Genomic DNA, 13,208 nt, shown 5'->3' with positions numbered 1-13,208 from the left:
ACTATTACCATTTAGCTGGTCATAGTTTTAGAATGAATGTTTTAGCATTGGAATTCACCCTTTGAAGTGAAGGGAGTTAGCTGGTGTTGGGCTGCCATCATTGTAGAATGAAGGTGTTCTCTACAGCTGCTTAGACTTAAACTAAAGCCCAAGTGTGTAAGACCTATGGCTGTAGGCCCCTGGCATGAAGCTGTCATTAAATATTTTGTACTCAAGAGATATCCTTGCAGAAGGGAAATCTGCTTTTTGGAAAGATTTGTATTGTTTTTTTCCTATGTTTCCTAGATGCAGTGGCAAAAATTTTTATAAGTACCTTGTCTCTCACTATGTTTGTATTCATATCCAAACCAGATACTTTAGGGCAAAATGGTTTATATATGAGAAGATGGCCAGGAAAGGGTCCAATAGTAGAATTTACTGCCTAATTTTCTTTTTATGATTCCCCCTGTGAGATCAACCCTGTGCTTCTTAGTTTTATATGCTAGATCTCATTCTGCAAATTTTCTTGTGAACCTGCCTTACTGCTGTGTTTTCTTTTACCAATGCTGCTGTGGTTTCCTGAGTAAGCTGTAATCGGGTAATTGGGAAAACCTCGTATTATTTAAGTTTTTGCTACAGTATGTTGACTAAAACTGGAGAATATTTTTGAATTTGTGCCCTAGTGAAGTTGTACATTAACAAAAATATAATACTTATTTTTAATTACATGTTCGTGTTGCTGCAGATGAGCCTCTCCCATACTTTATTGGCTGTCAAATATCATTAAAAACTCAGAAAATCCTCACTGTTATGCTGTGAGCTTTATTTAGAATGCTTAACATCTCTCAGGAGCTTCTAAAATGTGGTATTTTTCTTTTGTGTTTTCCTTTGGTTTTAATTCTTAAATGGTCCCTTTTTTCAGATTTCAAATTATAATCTATTTCCTGATGCATTGCTGACGTCACGCGAGCCATGTCAGAAGTACTTCCAGGTCAGATGCCCTTTAAAAGATTCTGCTATGCAAATATGTGAAGTCTTCCTCTTATTTTTCTTCTTCTTTCCAGGTCCATATTTCACTTTCATTTTGCACTTACACATGAAAAAGAGAAAGCACTTCATTCTTTTTAACTGTGCCTTTTTGAAGAAACTCTCTATTGAGCTTTTTTAAAACTTCCCATAGACAATAGGATGCAAAAAAGTAATTAGATGGCAAAGACAAATTGGTCATGCACTATTCTTTGGTTGCAATGACATTTTCTGTCTCTTTCTTCTAGCTCTGAAAGTTACATGACAAGATTGAAAAACATTGATAAAAGCCATTCAAGTAATAGCATTATTTGTATTATTGTGATCCTTAGAGAGTTGGCACTACTCTGTGTTAAAAACATTATAGTAGTAAAAGTATTTTAATCTATATCTATGAGAATGGTAAAAGTATTTTCATCTAGATCTGTAAGAATGTTAGAAGTCTACAATTGAGGCTGGGAGTTCTTTTAAAAAGTAAGCAAGTTGAAACCCCTTAATGAATTGTTATGACAGATCTTCTACCAAGTTAAGTACTGTCCTGAAGAACCAACAATTTAACCATGTTATTATTCCCAGTAATGATGCTGTTCTAATTGTTGTTAGCTTTTCATCAGAGTAGAATATTTTTTTGTGTAATACCCTACTTTTACTCACAACTTAGCAGTATTCCCCCACTTAAACTGAGATACATGTATCAACTCAGTGATTCCTGGTCTAGTTGTCCATTGTGTTTGCTTTTCAGCAGAAGGTAGAGAAATTGAAAAATAAGGTGCCCTGTGCCAGTAGCATGGTCCTTGCCAGTGGCCAGGCAGCACAAGGAGCTGTCTGAGAGGGGGATGGAGTCATCCTGTGGCAGCTCTGGATGCAGGAATCTAGGGTTCCTGCATTTTATTGAAGTTTTTAATTAGAAAGCTGGCATGTGCTTCCTCTGGGAAAAGTGATGTGTTTCAAGCATCATTGTATCATGTATAAAGGAGGAGGGATGGGCTATTGCTCTTCTTCCTTACACTGTTCTACTGTGCAAGCTTTCCTCAGTGCTCTTAGGCATTTCCTTGCATTCCAATTTTTCTGGTGCTTTAGTTAGTCCTAGTCTCATAGCAACTTCTACCCTTGAGATGGAAGATCTGCCCATCTGTATTTCTTCTTCTCTTTTTTCCTTCTTTTTATTTTCCTCCCTTTTCTCACATCTGTCTGCTTCCAAGAGCAGAGGGAAGCTGGCCGTGTGCATCCCAGGGCGTGGCTGGGAGCGCAGGGTGACGGCCAATGAGCAGGCTTGTGGTCCCCAAGAGAGCAGCTGGGTCACTCTGTGCACTCCTTGTGCTGCTACCTGCCTGTTCATTGATCATTTTGTCATGATGGTTTGATCAGTGGATCAGCTGAGATGGGGTCAGGAGGGAGGGGAGATGGTATCTAGTGAAAGGTTTGTTTTGACATTTTTTTGCTCGTGGTCATATACCAGCCCAACTTGACAGCCAAGTCACAAACACTGTGTGAGCCACAAAGACTCCTTGGCTCAGGCATTGAGCAATGTGCCAATGTTCATCAAATCCATGGAGAACCTTTATCAAGCAGATTAGTAAAATGTAATACATTGTGTTGCAATGTTGCCAAGGTCTTATTCTTAACAATATTTCCGAGCAATGAAACAATGACAGCAGGGGACAAGCTAAAGATAAGCTGGCAGGCAAATACTTAAGCTTTATCTAGGAAGATTATTTTTTAAGAAATTTGTTCAGTGACAAAAATAGTGGCAAACATTGCATGAAGTAGCTCCTTTGTAATAAAGGAGAATAAATTTCTGTCTTGTTCTATATTGTGGTAATTGTATTTATGGGTGAAAAACATAATTTGCTGAAGCATGAAGTAAAATGTAATCTAGTGAAATCCCTAGATACCATGCAATTGCACAAATTCTAAAGGTCAGGTAGTGTGGAGGGGAAATTATCCTGCCCTATTACTTTACTTTTTTATGTGACTTTCATGTTGTCAGATTTTGAGTGATTCAGAAAGAGAGTACAAAGCAGCCATTTGGTATGTAGAAGCTGTTTCATATAAAACATTTTGGTAACATCTGATCAGATGCAACCTTGCTTACATTAGACCTGATTGGTTTTGAACAAGATTCAGGAAGCTCTGTGTGTGCATATGATGTGTTTATCTGAGAAGTAATTTATAAAGTTCCTTTAAATTTTGTAATAGTTGTGTTTTAAAGTCTCTCGTGGCTAAAGTTTTTTCCAGGATGTTTGTTAGCCAATACCAAGGATGATGGCACAGCATGTCCATGGGGTGATCCATCTTCTAAAGAACTTGCAGTTGGTTTAGACTGACTGACCAGGGATTGAGAAATTGGCAGACGTGACCAATTGTAAAATTTAGTTTAAATTCTGTTTCTAACAAGTTTTAGAAATTGTTCTTCAACATCTGGGTGGGTGATTCAGGGAAAAAAGGGTATTGTTACTTGATCTGCTTGGTTTCAAATGAACCAGAGTCATGTTTGCAAGTGAGCAGCTTTGACAGCACTTCAAAGAGGAGGGAGCACTGGCAACTGTGCCTGCATTTAGGTATCAGTGTGAAGTGCTCCTTTTCACTCTGTTTATGTATTATATATTCTTTTAAAACCCATATATAACTCTTGTAAAACTCTTGTTAAACTCTTGTAAATCTGTACAGCAGTCAGTTCTGTCATGTATCAAATGTACAAAGATGCAGCACACTCAGCTGGAATGATCTGTCATCGGCTAGCTCAAATTACAGCTTTTCATTCCTGGATAAGCCCCTGATACCTTTTTATGTGCAATATAAGCAGTCAATGATAACTGAGAATTAGGAACAACAGAAAGGGTGTTTCATGTTGTGGCAGATGGGAGTGATTTATTAATTGGCCTCTAATTTAGTTGCCAGGTATAAAACAACAGTGACTGTTAGTAAATTGAGGTGTTCATGGAGTATTGTGTGCAGATTAGTGGAAGCCATAAATAGACAGTACGGGAACAAATTATAGGGTTTTTTAAATGAGTTTTTTTAAAGAGCTATATTTCAATAATTTTTAATAATCTAAAAATCTGTTCCCTCAATCAACTTAATATTTTTTCAAAATATGAGCTGTGCCCATGGCTTAGAAAAATCAGAAACTTGTTTAAAAGCAGACAAAAGAACTTAACAGTGTAGTATGTTTACTCTGCCCTAGGATGTATATTTTATCCTTAAGCTTGAACTTTGTGAGCTACAGAAATAGTAAACCATCTCTGGAGCAAGCCCTTTGTTTGAAGTTGGTTGAATTCCAGCAGGGTATTTTGTCAAGGGATTTTTTCCCTGCCTCCGAAAATCAAATACACCTTTGTGATCTTCTACTTGTTTTCCCTGACCCTCTACTTCCCTTCTCTAAAAAAAATAAAAAAGGAAGGTGGCAGGGGAGGGAGGGGAAAGAAAGAAAGACAAAGAAAATGCAAGTGTTAGGAGTCAACAGCTGACCAGCCAGTCAGGTTTAGCAGTAACAGCACTACCCAAAGATGAAAAAGAAGCAGCATCTGTCTGCAGTCTACTTAGAAATAGTTCAAATTTCTGCTTCCTGGTGCTGAGCACTTGAGGACTTATTTCTCTCTTCATCTGAGACAGAGATGAAATACTGAAAGGGTCATGGTAAGATAGTGAGAGTCCCAGGCATTTGCAAAGGGCACCCCTGCTGTCCCACAGCCTGCCTGCAACAGATTCAGAAATGAAAAACCTGCCATAAAATTGTCTTGTATAGGGTCAAGCTTTCTGTTTTTTCTCATCTTTGTGGTCCTGATAATCTCTCTGTATTTTTTTTCTGCCTCTGTTCTTCCTTATTTAATAAGATAAGCTTTTGTCTCTTCTCTTACCCACTTAGGTTGTGGTAATTTTCCTCCCTAAAGTGCTACATGCCTTTACCAGAAGCCCTAGCAGAGGAGTGTATGCAATGAATGTGTCTCACCAGTGTTCCCTTTGCTTTGCAGTCGATTCCGGCGTGGATGCCCTGGCAGTGTTTATGGCGAGCGGCAGCACCACGGACGCCGTGAACCGCAACGGCCCCGCCACCCCGCCCAACACCCTGAACCTGCGCTCCTCCCACAACGAGCTCCTCAATGCAGAGATCAGGCACACGGAGACCAAGAACAGCACCCCTCCCAAATGCAGGAAAAAGTACGCTCTGACTAACATTCAGACAGCCATGGGGCTTTCTGATCCAGCAGTTCAGCCCCTTCTGGGGAACGGCTCTGCCAATATAAAGCTGGTGAAGAATGGAGAGAACCAGCTCAGGAAAGCTGCCGAGCAGGGACAGCAGGATCCCAACAAAAACCTCGGTACCACTGCAGGCATAAATGTAACTTCTGAGAAGTTTGAAAGCAATGAGCCGATCCCGCAGGATTCCTCTGGCTGTGAAATATTGCCCTCGCAGCCAAGAAGGACCAAGAGCTTCCTGAATTACTATGCAGATCTAGAGACATCAGCTCGAGATCTAGAGCAGGGTTTTGTTGGCATGGAAGATAAGTCTGCACAAAGCAACAGCCGGGCTTCTACTGTTATTGTCAATGGGGAAATCTTGCCCCAGAAACAGAACAAGGTGCCGAGCCCAGAGGATGGCCAGGTTGCCACAGTGTCATCAAGCCCTGAGACAAAGAAGGATCACCCTAAAACTGGGGCCAAAACAGACTGTGCCCTCCACAGGATTCAAAACCTGGCCCCAAGTGATGAGGACTCCAGCTGGACTACCCTGTCCCAGGACAGCGCCTCACCAAGCTCGCCTGATGAAACAGGTACAGAGCAAAGGCTCCTCACAGCCTTGTTTTAGAAAGGCATTGCTCAGCTTTCCTCACCTGGTGCCAGGAAGGAAAGAGGTGGTTTAGCACTTTCACTGGGGAAGTGGATTGTGTCAAAATGCAAGCACTGGCCTTGCACACAGCTTCTTGTCTGCTAGGGAATGCTTGGAAGCTTCCTGGTTGATTGTAGCAGCTTTAAGAAAGGCACCAGCAGATGGCCTATACAGGGTCCTAGAAATATGCTGACTGTACCTCTTGCTACTTTATAAATTATTGCTCTTCAATAATCAGTGGGTGCATGTTGTGAGAAGAACATGGTTATCAGGAGATGCTGAACTACTGATAGCTACCTACACACAACAAAAAAGCTTTTTTGAACGATGATTTTTAGGCTCAGTGAAAATTTTTACTTTTGTAATGCACAGCTTTGTAAGTGTGCCCGTTATACCCCAGTCATTTGATGATGTTCCCTCCCTATGTGCCAACATGGGTAAAGAGAAACCCTCCCAGCTGAGGAGCTGTGCAGTGAGCCTGGTGGTGTCTGTCCTGGAGGTCTGTGCTTTTGGGCATGGACAGGGCTCTTCACTGCCACTGCATCTGGGGTAGGAGGAGAGCATCATGTGGGGTCTTCACAGCTCTGTGCTCCCGAGGCCTTGCATTTATGCTCCAATAGTAGATGTTAGGGCCCAAAGAAAGAAAGACATTTCTCTAGGGGGAAAAAATATGCAGTAGTTTCAGTCATATGACTTGTGGGAATTGAAGAAATCCTGCAGTACTGAGAGCAGTTAATCCATAAAAGAATGTAGTCCAGCAGATACCTGGGGAATTAATAATGTTCAGTGCAGAGATTGTGTTTAGCATTTCAGTTTATGCAGAAATATGATAGAAATATGGCTTTCTTGAGAAGGCACTGTTGGAAATAACAATATGCTTCTTTTAAGCCTTCTGAATTGTTTTGTCTTGCTTTTCCCACTCTTAACAATATTTCATATTTAAATCCTGGAAATCTGAATGTTGTTTTGTGAGGCATTTTTGTTGTTTTGTTTTCATGTTTTCTTTTGGAGTTGTGTAAAGTTGTGTAATTCAAAAACCCTGAAAACTTTATTCTTAATTGCTTGCTCTCAGAATGCATAATTGTTTAGATAAAATCCTCCTGAAGTCTCCTTAGGGCAGGATACTTCTATGTATGGTGTAATAAAAAGGTGTTTTCAAGAGCCTTGACCTTCTCTCTGAGTGATGAGGTAAAAAATAAATACAACTCAATTTAAAGATACAAAAAACCTCATTTATTTAAACAAGTGTTAATGTTGATAAACAGATATGATAGAATCCATTAATATTGGGCACTGAACACCACAAGCACAGTACAGTATAAGAAATGTGGTTGGAACAAACTCTTCTTTCTTCTCCAGGGAAATTAGCTGTATGTGCATCTACATAGACCTCAACTTTCACATAATTTTATTAGTGCTTTCAGCTATCTAACCTTCTTTCTGAGATTTAGTACTTAAAAAAAAAATAGTCTGTGGGGATTTTAGAAGCAGAAAAAACCTGTAGTCAGCAAAGCAGTGGGATGTCATCGAGCTCTTAGCACATGCCAAGCCCTAATGGGTTTTCAGGCAGCCTTCCTAGAGACAGGCAGTGACTTTCCACCAGAGCTGATTGACACCCAGCACTGCAGGCAGTCCCCCAGACAAGGAGACCTGCCTCCCTTGGCCTCAGGCACTGCCTCTCCCCTGGGAGCTGCTGTGTCTATCCAGCTGAATCCTCTGTCATTTGGAGAGGCTTATGAATAACCACACACCAGCTCCAGGTGCTTTTAATCCTGCAAATGGACCAGAACTGGGTTCACATCATGGAGAGTGCTTCCTCCTACTCTCTCAAGAGACTTTCCTTAGTTTGGCTTTCAGAGGAAACACATCTTATGTACATACCATCTGTGTATTCCTTCTCTCCCTCTCTGTGTATTCATCAGTTTCACCTGGATAAATTTGTATGTATTCATTGTATGAATCTATGTGGTGCAAGCAGCAGCAAAGCACATGCCCCAGACCTCAAACCTAGGAGAGAATGAGGGTGATGTTTTCTGCTTGTGGCTTGTTTTTGTTTGTTTTTTGTTAAGAAACTCCCTAGAAGGCAGGCACATTTCTTAATCTTTGTATCACCTGAAAAACAATTTCAGTGGAAAGTCATTCTGCCATAGTAAAGTGCAGTGCTCTGTGTAATAATCTCTAATTAATTAGAAATGGGAGTTCTTCAGAAAATAAAAAGAATTCTCTTTGTCTCCAAACCAACAAGAAAATTGGAATTTGCTTTTGCTTTCACTTTTAATTTAAATAAACCCCCCTCCTTCTAGAGCCAGGAATAGCCCCATAATTAGGAAAGTCCCTGAGAAGTTGGACACGTGGTGCTAGAGAGCCACAGATGTTTCTTGCCAGCTGCCCTTCTTGCCCTCTTTGGGGTTGTGGGAGGATGTGCAGGGCAGCAGCCTCCTCTGGCTCCCTGGTCTCAGCCTTGGGGTCCATGGTACCTTGTTTCTCCCTAGTTGAAATCAAAGGGATATTAAAACCACAAGTGTCCTTTTTCAGGAGCACTGCTGCTGTGTGCTACTGCAACATACCAGTGCCTGTCTGCTGCTGGTCTCTTGAGCAGAGAGCAGTTTAACAACTGGTTCCAGGTAAACCAGATCCATCCCATGCAGAAAGGGCAGTGGGGAGAGTGGCCCTTGAGGATCAGAAGTGCAGCTCTTGCAAAGAGAGCCCAGTGCTCTGAAAGAACAGCATGGCTGGGGAGAATAGCCCTCCTAATACAATAAAAATTACAGGAAATCATGAGCTTGTCAGAAAGACTTAGAGCAGTGGTCAGTTCTGCCTCTCATTTTACTGGCATCTTTGACCAAATTAAAATTAAATTATGTCCTCCTAAAAGCACGATTCTTCCTTTGCAGTACCTATCTGATACAGACAATAGGTCTGTTACTTGCTCAGAACATGTTTTCTGTGTTCCTGAGTAGGGAAAAGGATTTATGTACTAAAAATACATTCAGTTACATTGTGGATTAACACAAGTCCTATAAAACTAGACAGAGAACCACCTATGCAGTTGTAGGGTTCGAAGTAAACACCCAATTTTTGGATTTTTGGGAATAAGAGTCTCTGCTTCACACCTGCTGTGCATCTCCTAAAGGCTGACAACTTTTAATATTGGGCTGTTATATGTTTTAATCTTGCATGTTAGTGATAACTATGTCTTGAGAATAGTGCATGTTTTATAGTCTCAGGCTTGACTGTTTGCTGACTGCTTATGAATAAGAAAGGTGACTATTGCTCTATATCCCCAGTGTATGTGTAGCTATTCCTCACATTCTGCATGTGAAGTTACTAACTGCATGTTTGTTTCTTATTTAGCCATCTCTATAAGAAGATTCTAGGGTCAGTTTAAAAGAAATAAAACTTCAAGGGCAGACGTGGTTATACAATGTTCACAGTTTTAGGGTCTACTGGTAGAAGGCTATAAAATAAATTGAGCTTGAAAGATGATCCTCTCAAGTACACGTTGCCACTATCAGGGAGGCTGCTTGCTGTGTTTAGGCAGTCGGGTTTGTTTTATTCTGTGATTCTCAGTGGAGCTACCTAAATCCTTATCTTGGATGTCTGAGCGCTCTGACTTCAAATTCCATGATTAAGAGTGGCAATCAGCAGCTAAAATCCACAATTAAGAGTAATAATCAGCAGCCTTTTGATTTGAGATAGATAACAAAAATGGGTATGTAAAAGTGAATTAATATGCTTAAATTCAGGAGTGGGAGAATAGATGCTTTATATAGCAGTGATTAATATCCTCTTCCAAACTCTGTTTGCAATTACCAAAATTTGGGTCTACGGAAGAAGTTTTCCAGAATGTGTCACAGTTACAATTTCAACAGTTTCATATTTAACTGTTTGCTAAAAAGGTAATGATTTTTCAGTTCATCAGAGCCATTCAATTTCCTCCCTAGAGTCAGCTTGGTTCAGCTGCCCACCTGGTGTCCCTTGAGATGTCTGGTGGTGTCCAAGACAGGCAGCAGAGAAGAGGCAAGAGCTAGGACTTGCATTTGGAGACACAATTACAGGCTGAGCAGGATGCACATTAGGTAACACTCACAGATTAATTAACCAGCTGAATAGAGTTTGAAACACCTGCCCTGTAGTGCAGAAATGAAATTTGTTCATTTACTGTGTCTGTCTTTGTTTTAAAAACGGCTCCCTGTTTGATCTCTCATGTATTGTACCAAAAGGGTCTGGGATGGTTTGTCATATTCTCTGTAAAAACAGCTCTCTCCTAGTGTGACTTCTCTCCCTGGATGCTCTGGGGCTGGGGGAGATTGAGTTTGAAGACAGCTGCCCTGTGGTGGCTGTGCTCTGGCTACTAAAGCATTTCTTTGGCTAGCTCTGTCCTTTGGCTACAGGCAGGGTCGGATGTATCTCAGTCCTAACTGGCACTGCTTCATGTATTTTGACCTTACTGCAGCTGAACTTCTGGCCACTTGATGGAGTCTCATAACTGGGTGGTTTTGCCCTTGATATTTCATTTCTTGTTTGGTATTTGTTTTTTCAGGGACAATTCCTATGCTACCTTAGTAAAGCACATAATTCCTGATCCAGAAAATGTCATAGTCCTGCTTTGTATAAGTGCAGTACTATGATTTTGAGAGTGTTAAAAATGAATATTTTTATATTCAGTAAAATGTGTAGTTGTGGGATAAACAAATGCCTGCAGGGCCTGTGCCTGGAACACGTGGAATACCTGCATGGGAAAGCAAAAGGTGGCAATGGGGAGTGGAGGTGGTGCCAAGACAGCACAGAGAAGTAAATGCCAGCCTCATGCTACTGCCTGAGTGGTTCACAAGATTTCCAGAGCACTGCACATTTCCCTTAACACCACAATGCACTTTACATGAGTGTGTAATGTTAAGAGATATTAGGACATGCTTTTTGTGGGCTGTAGCAAAGTGGAAAACTCTTCTGAGCATCTGTAGGGCAGACTCAAGTTTCAGAAGTGGTGAATAACTTCATTATGTCAGGTACTTAACTTGACAAACTATTTTTGGAAACTTTCCAGGCTTCTGTAGTTTAGGGACAGAAGTGTGTAGTTCTGGATGCTGCATGTCCTCTCTCAGGTTAAAGGCATCTTGCTGGAAAAGCTCTTCTATGCCTATGATTGTCAGACACAGGACCAAGCAAAGAGGAAGGGAAAAACAAATCACAGAAGAGAAAACAGAGAAGGTAATGGGGAAAAGTCAGGCTTCTGATTTCAGAGGGATGATAATGCAGGAAATTGCACAGAAGAAAAGCCACAATAAGCTGATACCAGACTAACCACTTCTCCTTAAAAAAAACTTTCCAGTTCATAAAGCTGTTCAAGTAATAAAAAATGATGGCCAAAATCGATCCAGTAAACCTCTGCCTCAGCACTTCTGAATGCTGCACAGAAGTCAGGCCAAACTTCAATCCACCTGATTGATGCTTTGAAATGGGTATAGATATCTCTGGGGAAGGGAAGGAAGAAACAGTATTACCGTTGGGAGGAGGCTTTATGTGCAGGCCTCAGTTCGTTAAGGCAAGCTGAAAACAAGGTTATATTCTTCTAGGTGGAGTCCGTGTGCTCTGAAGCTCTTTAGAGCCTGTTTGGGTGCTTGTTTGTTATCTTCTAGGCTCCTGTATGTCAGCTGCAGGAGGTGTGGTAGAGGAATGGTATTACCACTCAGCAGAATGAGTCTCTAGTGTTTGCAGTGGCCCTTGAGCTCTCTGAGGACCTTGCAGTTGCTGGGGTAGCAGTGACTCACCAGGTGTACAAGTTGAGCATGGCCAGCACAGTTTGGGGTTCCCTGCTCAGAAGATACTCCTGCCTCTTTGCACTCTGCAGAGGGGAAATGCAAAGCCTGGCCCCTGTGGTTGTTCTGTGAGCACCTGCTGTGATCCCAGTGTCAGGCCCAGCAGTGCTGAGCTGCTCTCCCTGCTGCTCTCAGAGGAGAAAGCTGATGGGGAACATGTGGGTTGTGAACTGGGGAGGAGAGGATGGAAGATGGGAACATGACCTGGAGGAGGGATGCATCAGGGGGGGAAGCAAAAGGAAAGTGAATAATATGCAGCTGTGGAGATAAATAAGGACATGGCACCAACTGCAGGAGAGCTGGAAGCAAGCAGGGGTGTTTGTAGACAGTAGGTTAGGCAAGCAAGACTAGCACAAAGGCCATGACAGTAGATCACATGGACTAAGTTTGACAGCAGAAATGAGTATTGGGGATTTTGCCTGTGCTGGGGTGTTATTTCACGGAAGTTCTGAAAACTTGAAGAACACAAAAATGGGGAGCTCTTCCCCCATTTCCCAAGTTCTTGGCAGTCCTTGGGAAGTACTGCCAAGAGAAAGTCAGATCCTGGTTCAAGCCCCTGTGGAAGGAGATGTCTGTACAGAGAGGGACACAGACTTAAATCCTCCTAAAGTTCCTGACTTGATATGTTTGTATCTGGAGGCATTTCTTATAATCTCCCCGAATTATTGGATCCCAGTCTCCCAGTGCACTAGTTCCTTGTATGCTGAATTCTCACATAAATCAAGAGTTAGATGATTGAAGTTGAATTCAGCTTTAATTAGCAACATGGGATTGGCTGAAGTGGGGTTGTGGGTCCCTTGAGTCACTACGGTGCTGTTCAAAGTTACGGTATTGCACATATAGAAATTTCTGAATATACAGAAAGCTATAGCATGTGCCACCAAGACATGGGATAGATGGTGCTGCAGGCAGCCTTGGGTTTGTTGCTGTTGCATCAGGAGAAGGTGGGTAGATTCAGAGCAGCACTGAGCATCTCCGTGGGCCAGAAGAGGTGTTGTGTGATGTGACCTGGCATGCTGCAGAGACCTTGCTCTGAACTCAGTCCTCCCTTGAGAGTGGGTGTCTGGTCCCTGCCTGAAGGGACATGAAGCCTTTTTAAGCAACCCCATGAAAGCATATGTATTTGCTGTTAAGACTCGATTGCTTCATTCTGAGAGCCCCTGGGTACTCAGGATTAGGCCCTAAATGTCCAATGTCTGGATGCCACAGAGCTCAAGATAATGACATTAAATGGGTTCCTTGCAGTATCTGGATCTGGTTTTGTAAACCCCAGCAGTGAGTGTCCTTTGGCTTGCAAAGTAGATTCATCCATGGTACTTTGGTGATCAGAAATCATTGGGGAGAGAGGAACATGACAACTCCAAATATAAAACATATATTTTTGCTTCCTGCTTATAATGTCTCTGAGGCATTTTAATCCATTTTTGTATTAATGTGTGTTATAGGGATTGGTTTTTAACCAATAGGGGTGTGTTATAGGGATTGGTTTTTAACTGCTATTCGTTATGTTGATTATTTTATATGTATATAATTTGATACACTGGACTGATTTA

The 13,208-nt window shown here is 41.6% G+C and overlaps 1 protein-coding gene across 11 annotated transcripts in view; it reads left to right on the top strand.

The window, feature by feature from the left end:
* The window catches only part of APBB2 (amyloid beta precursor protein binding family B member 2), a 164,358-nt gene that overhangs the window by 70,349 nt on the left and 80,801 nt on the right, over positions 1 to 13,208 (top strand). For 6 of the 11 annotated variants that reach the window (XM_030947710.1, XM_030947707.1, XM_030947705.1 and 3 more), the window contains exons 4-5: positions 902 to 970; positions 4,980 to 5,780. In XM_030947710.1, the coding sequence (XP_030803570.1) occupies positions 952 to 970; positions 4,980 to 5,780 (820 nt within the window). In that variant the 5' untranslated portion in view covers positions 902 to 951. The remainder of the gene's footprint in view (positions 1 to 901; positions 971 to 4,979; positions 5,781 to 13,208) is intronic. The other 5 variants (XM_030947703.1, XM_030947699.1, XM_030947700.1 and 2 more) reach the window with 1 other exon arrangement.

This window comes from Camarhynchus parvulus, chromosome 4 (assembly GCF_901933205.1).
Source record: "Camarhynchus parvulus chromosome 4, STF_HiC, whole genome shotgun sequence".
NCBI lineage: Eukaryota > Metazoa > Chordata > Aves > Passeriformes > Thraupidae > Camarhynchus > Camarhynchus parvulus.
The sequence above is the reverse complement of the archived record's forward strand: the minus strand, read 5'-3'. Positions and strand labels throughout refer to the sequence as shown.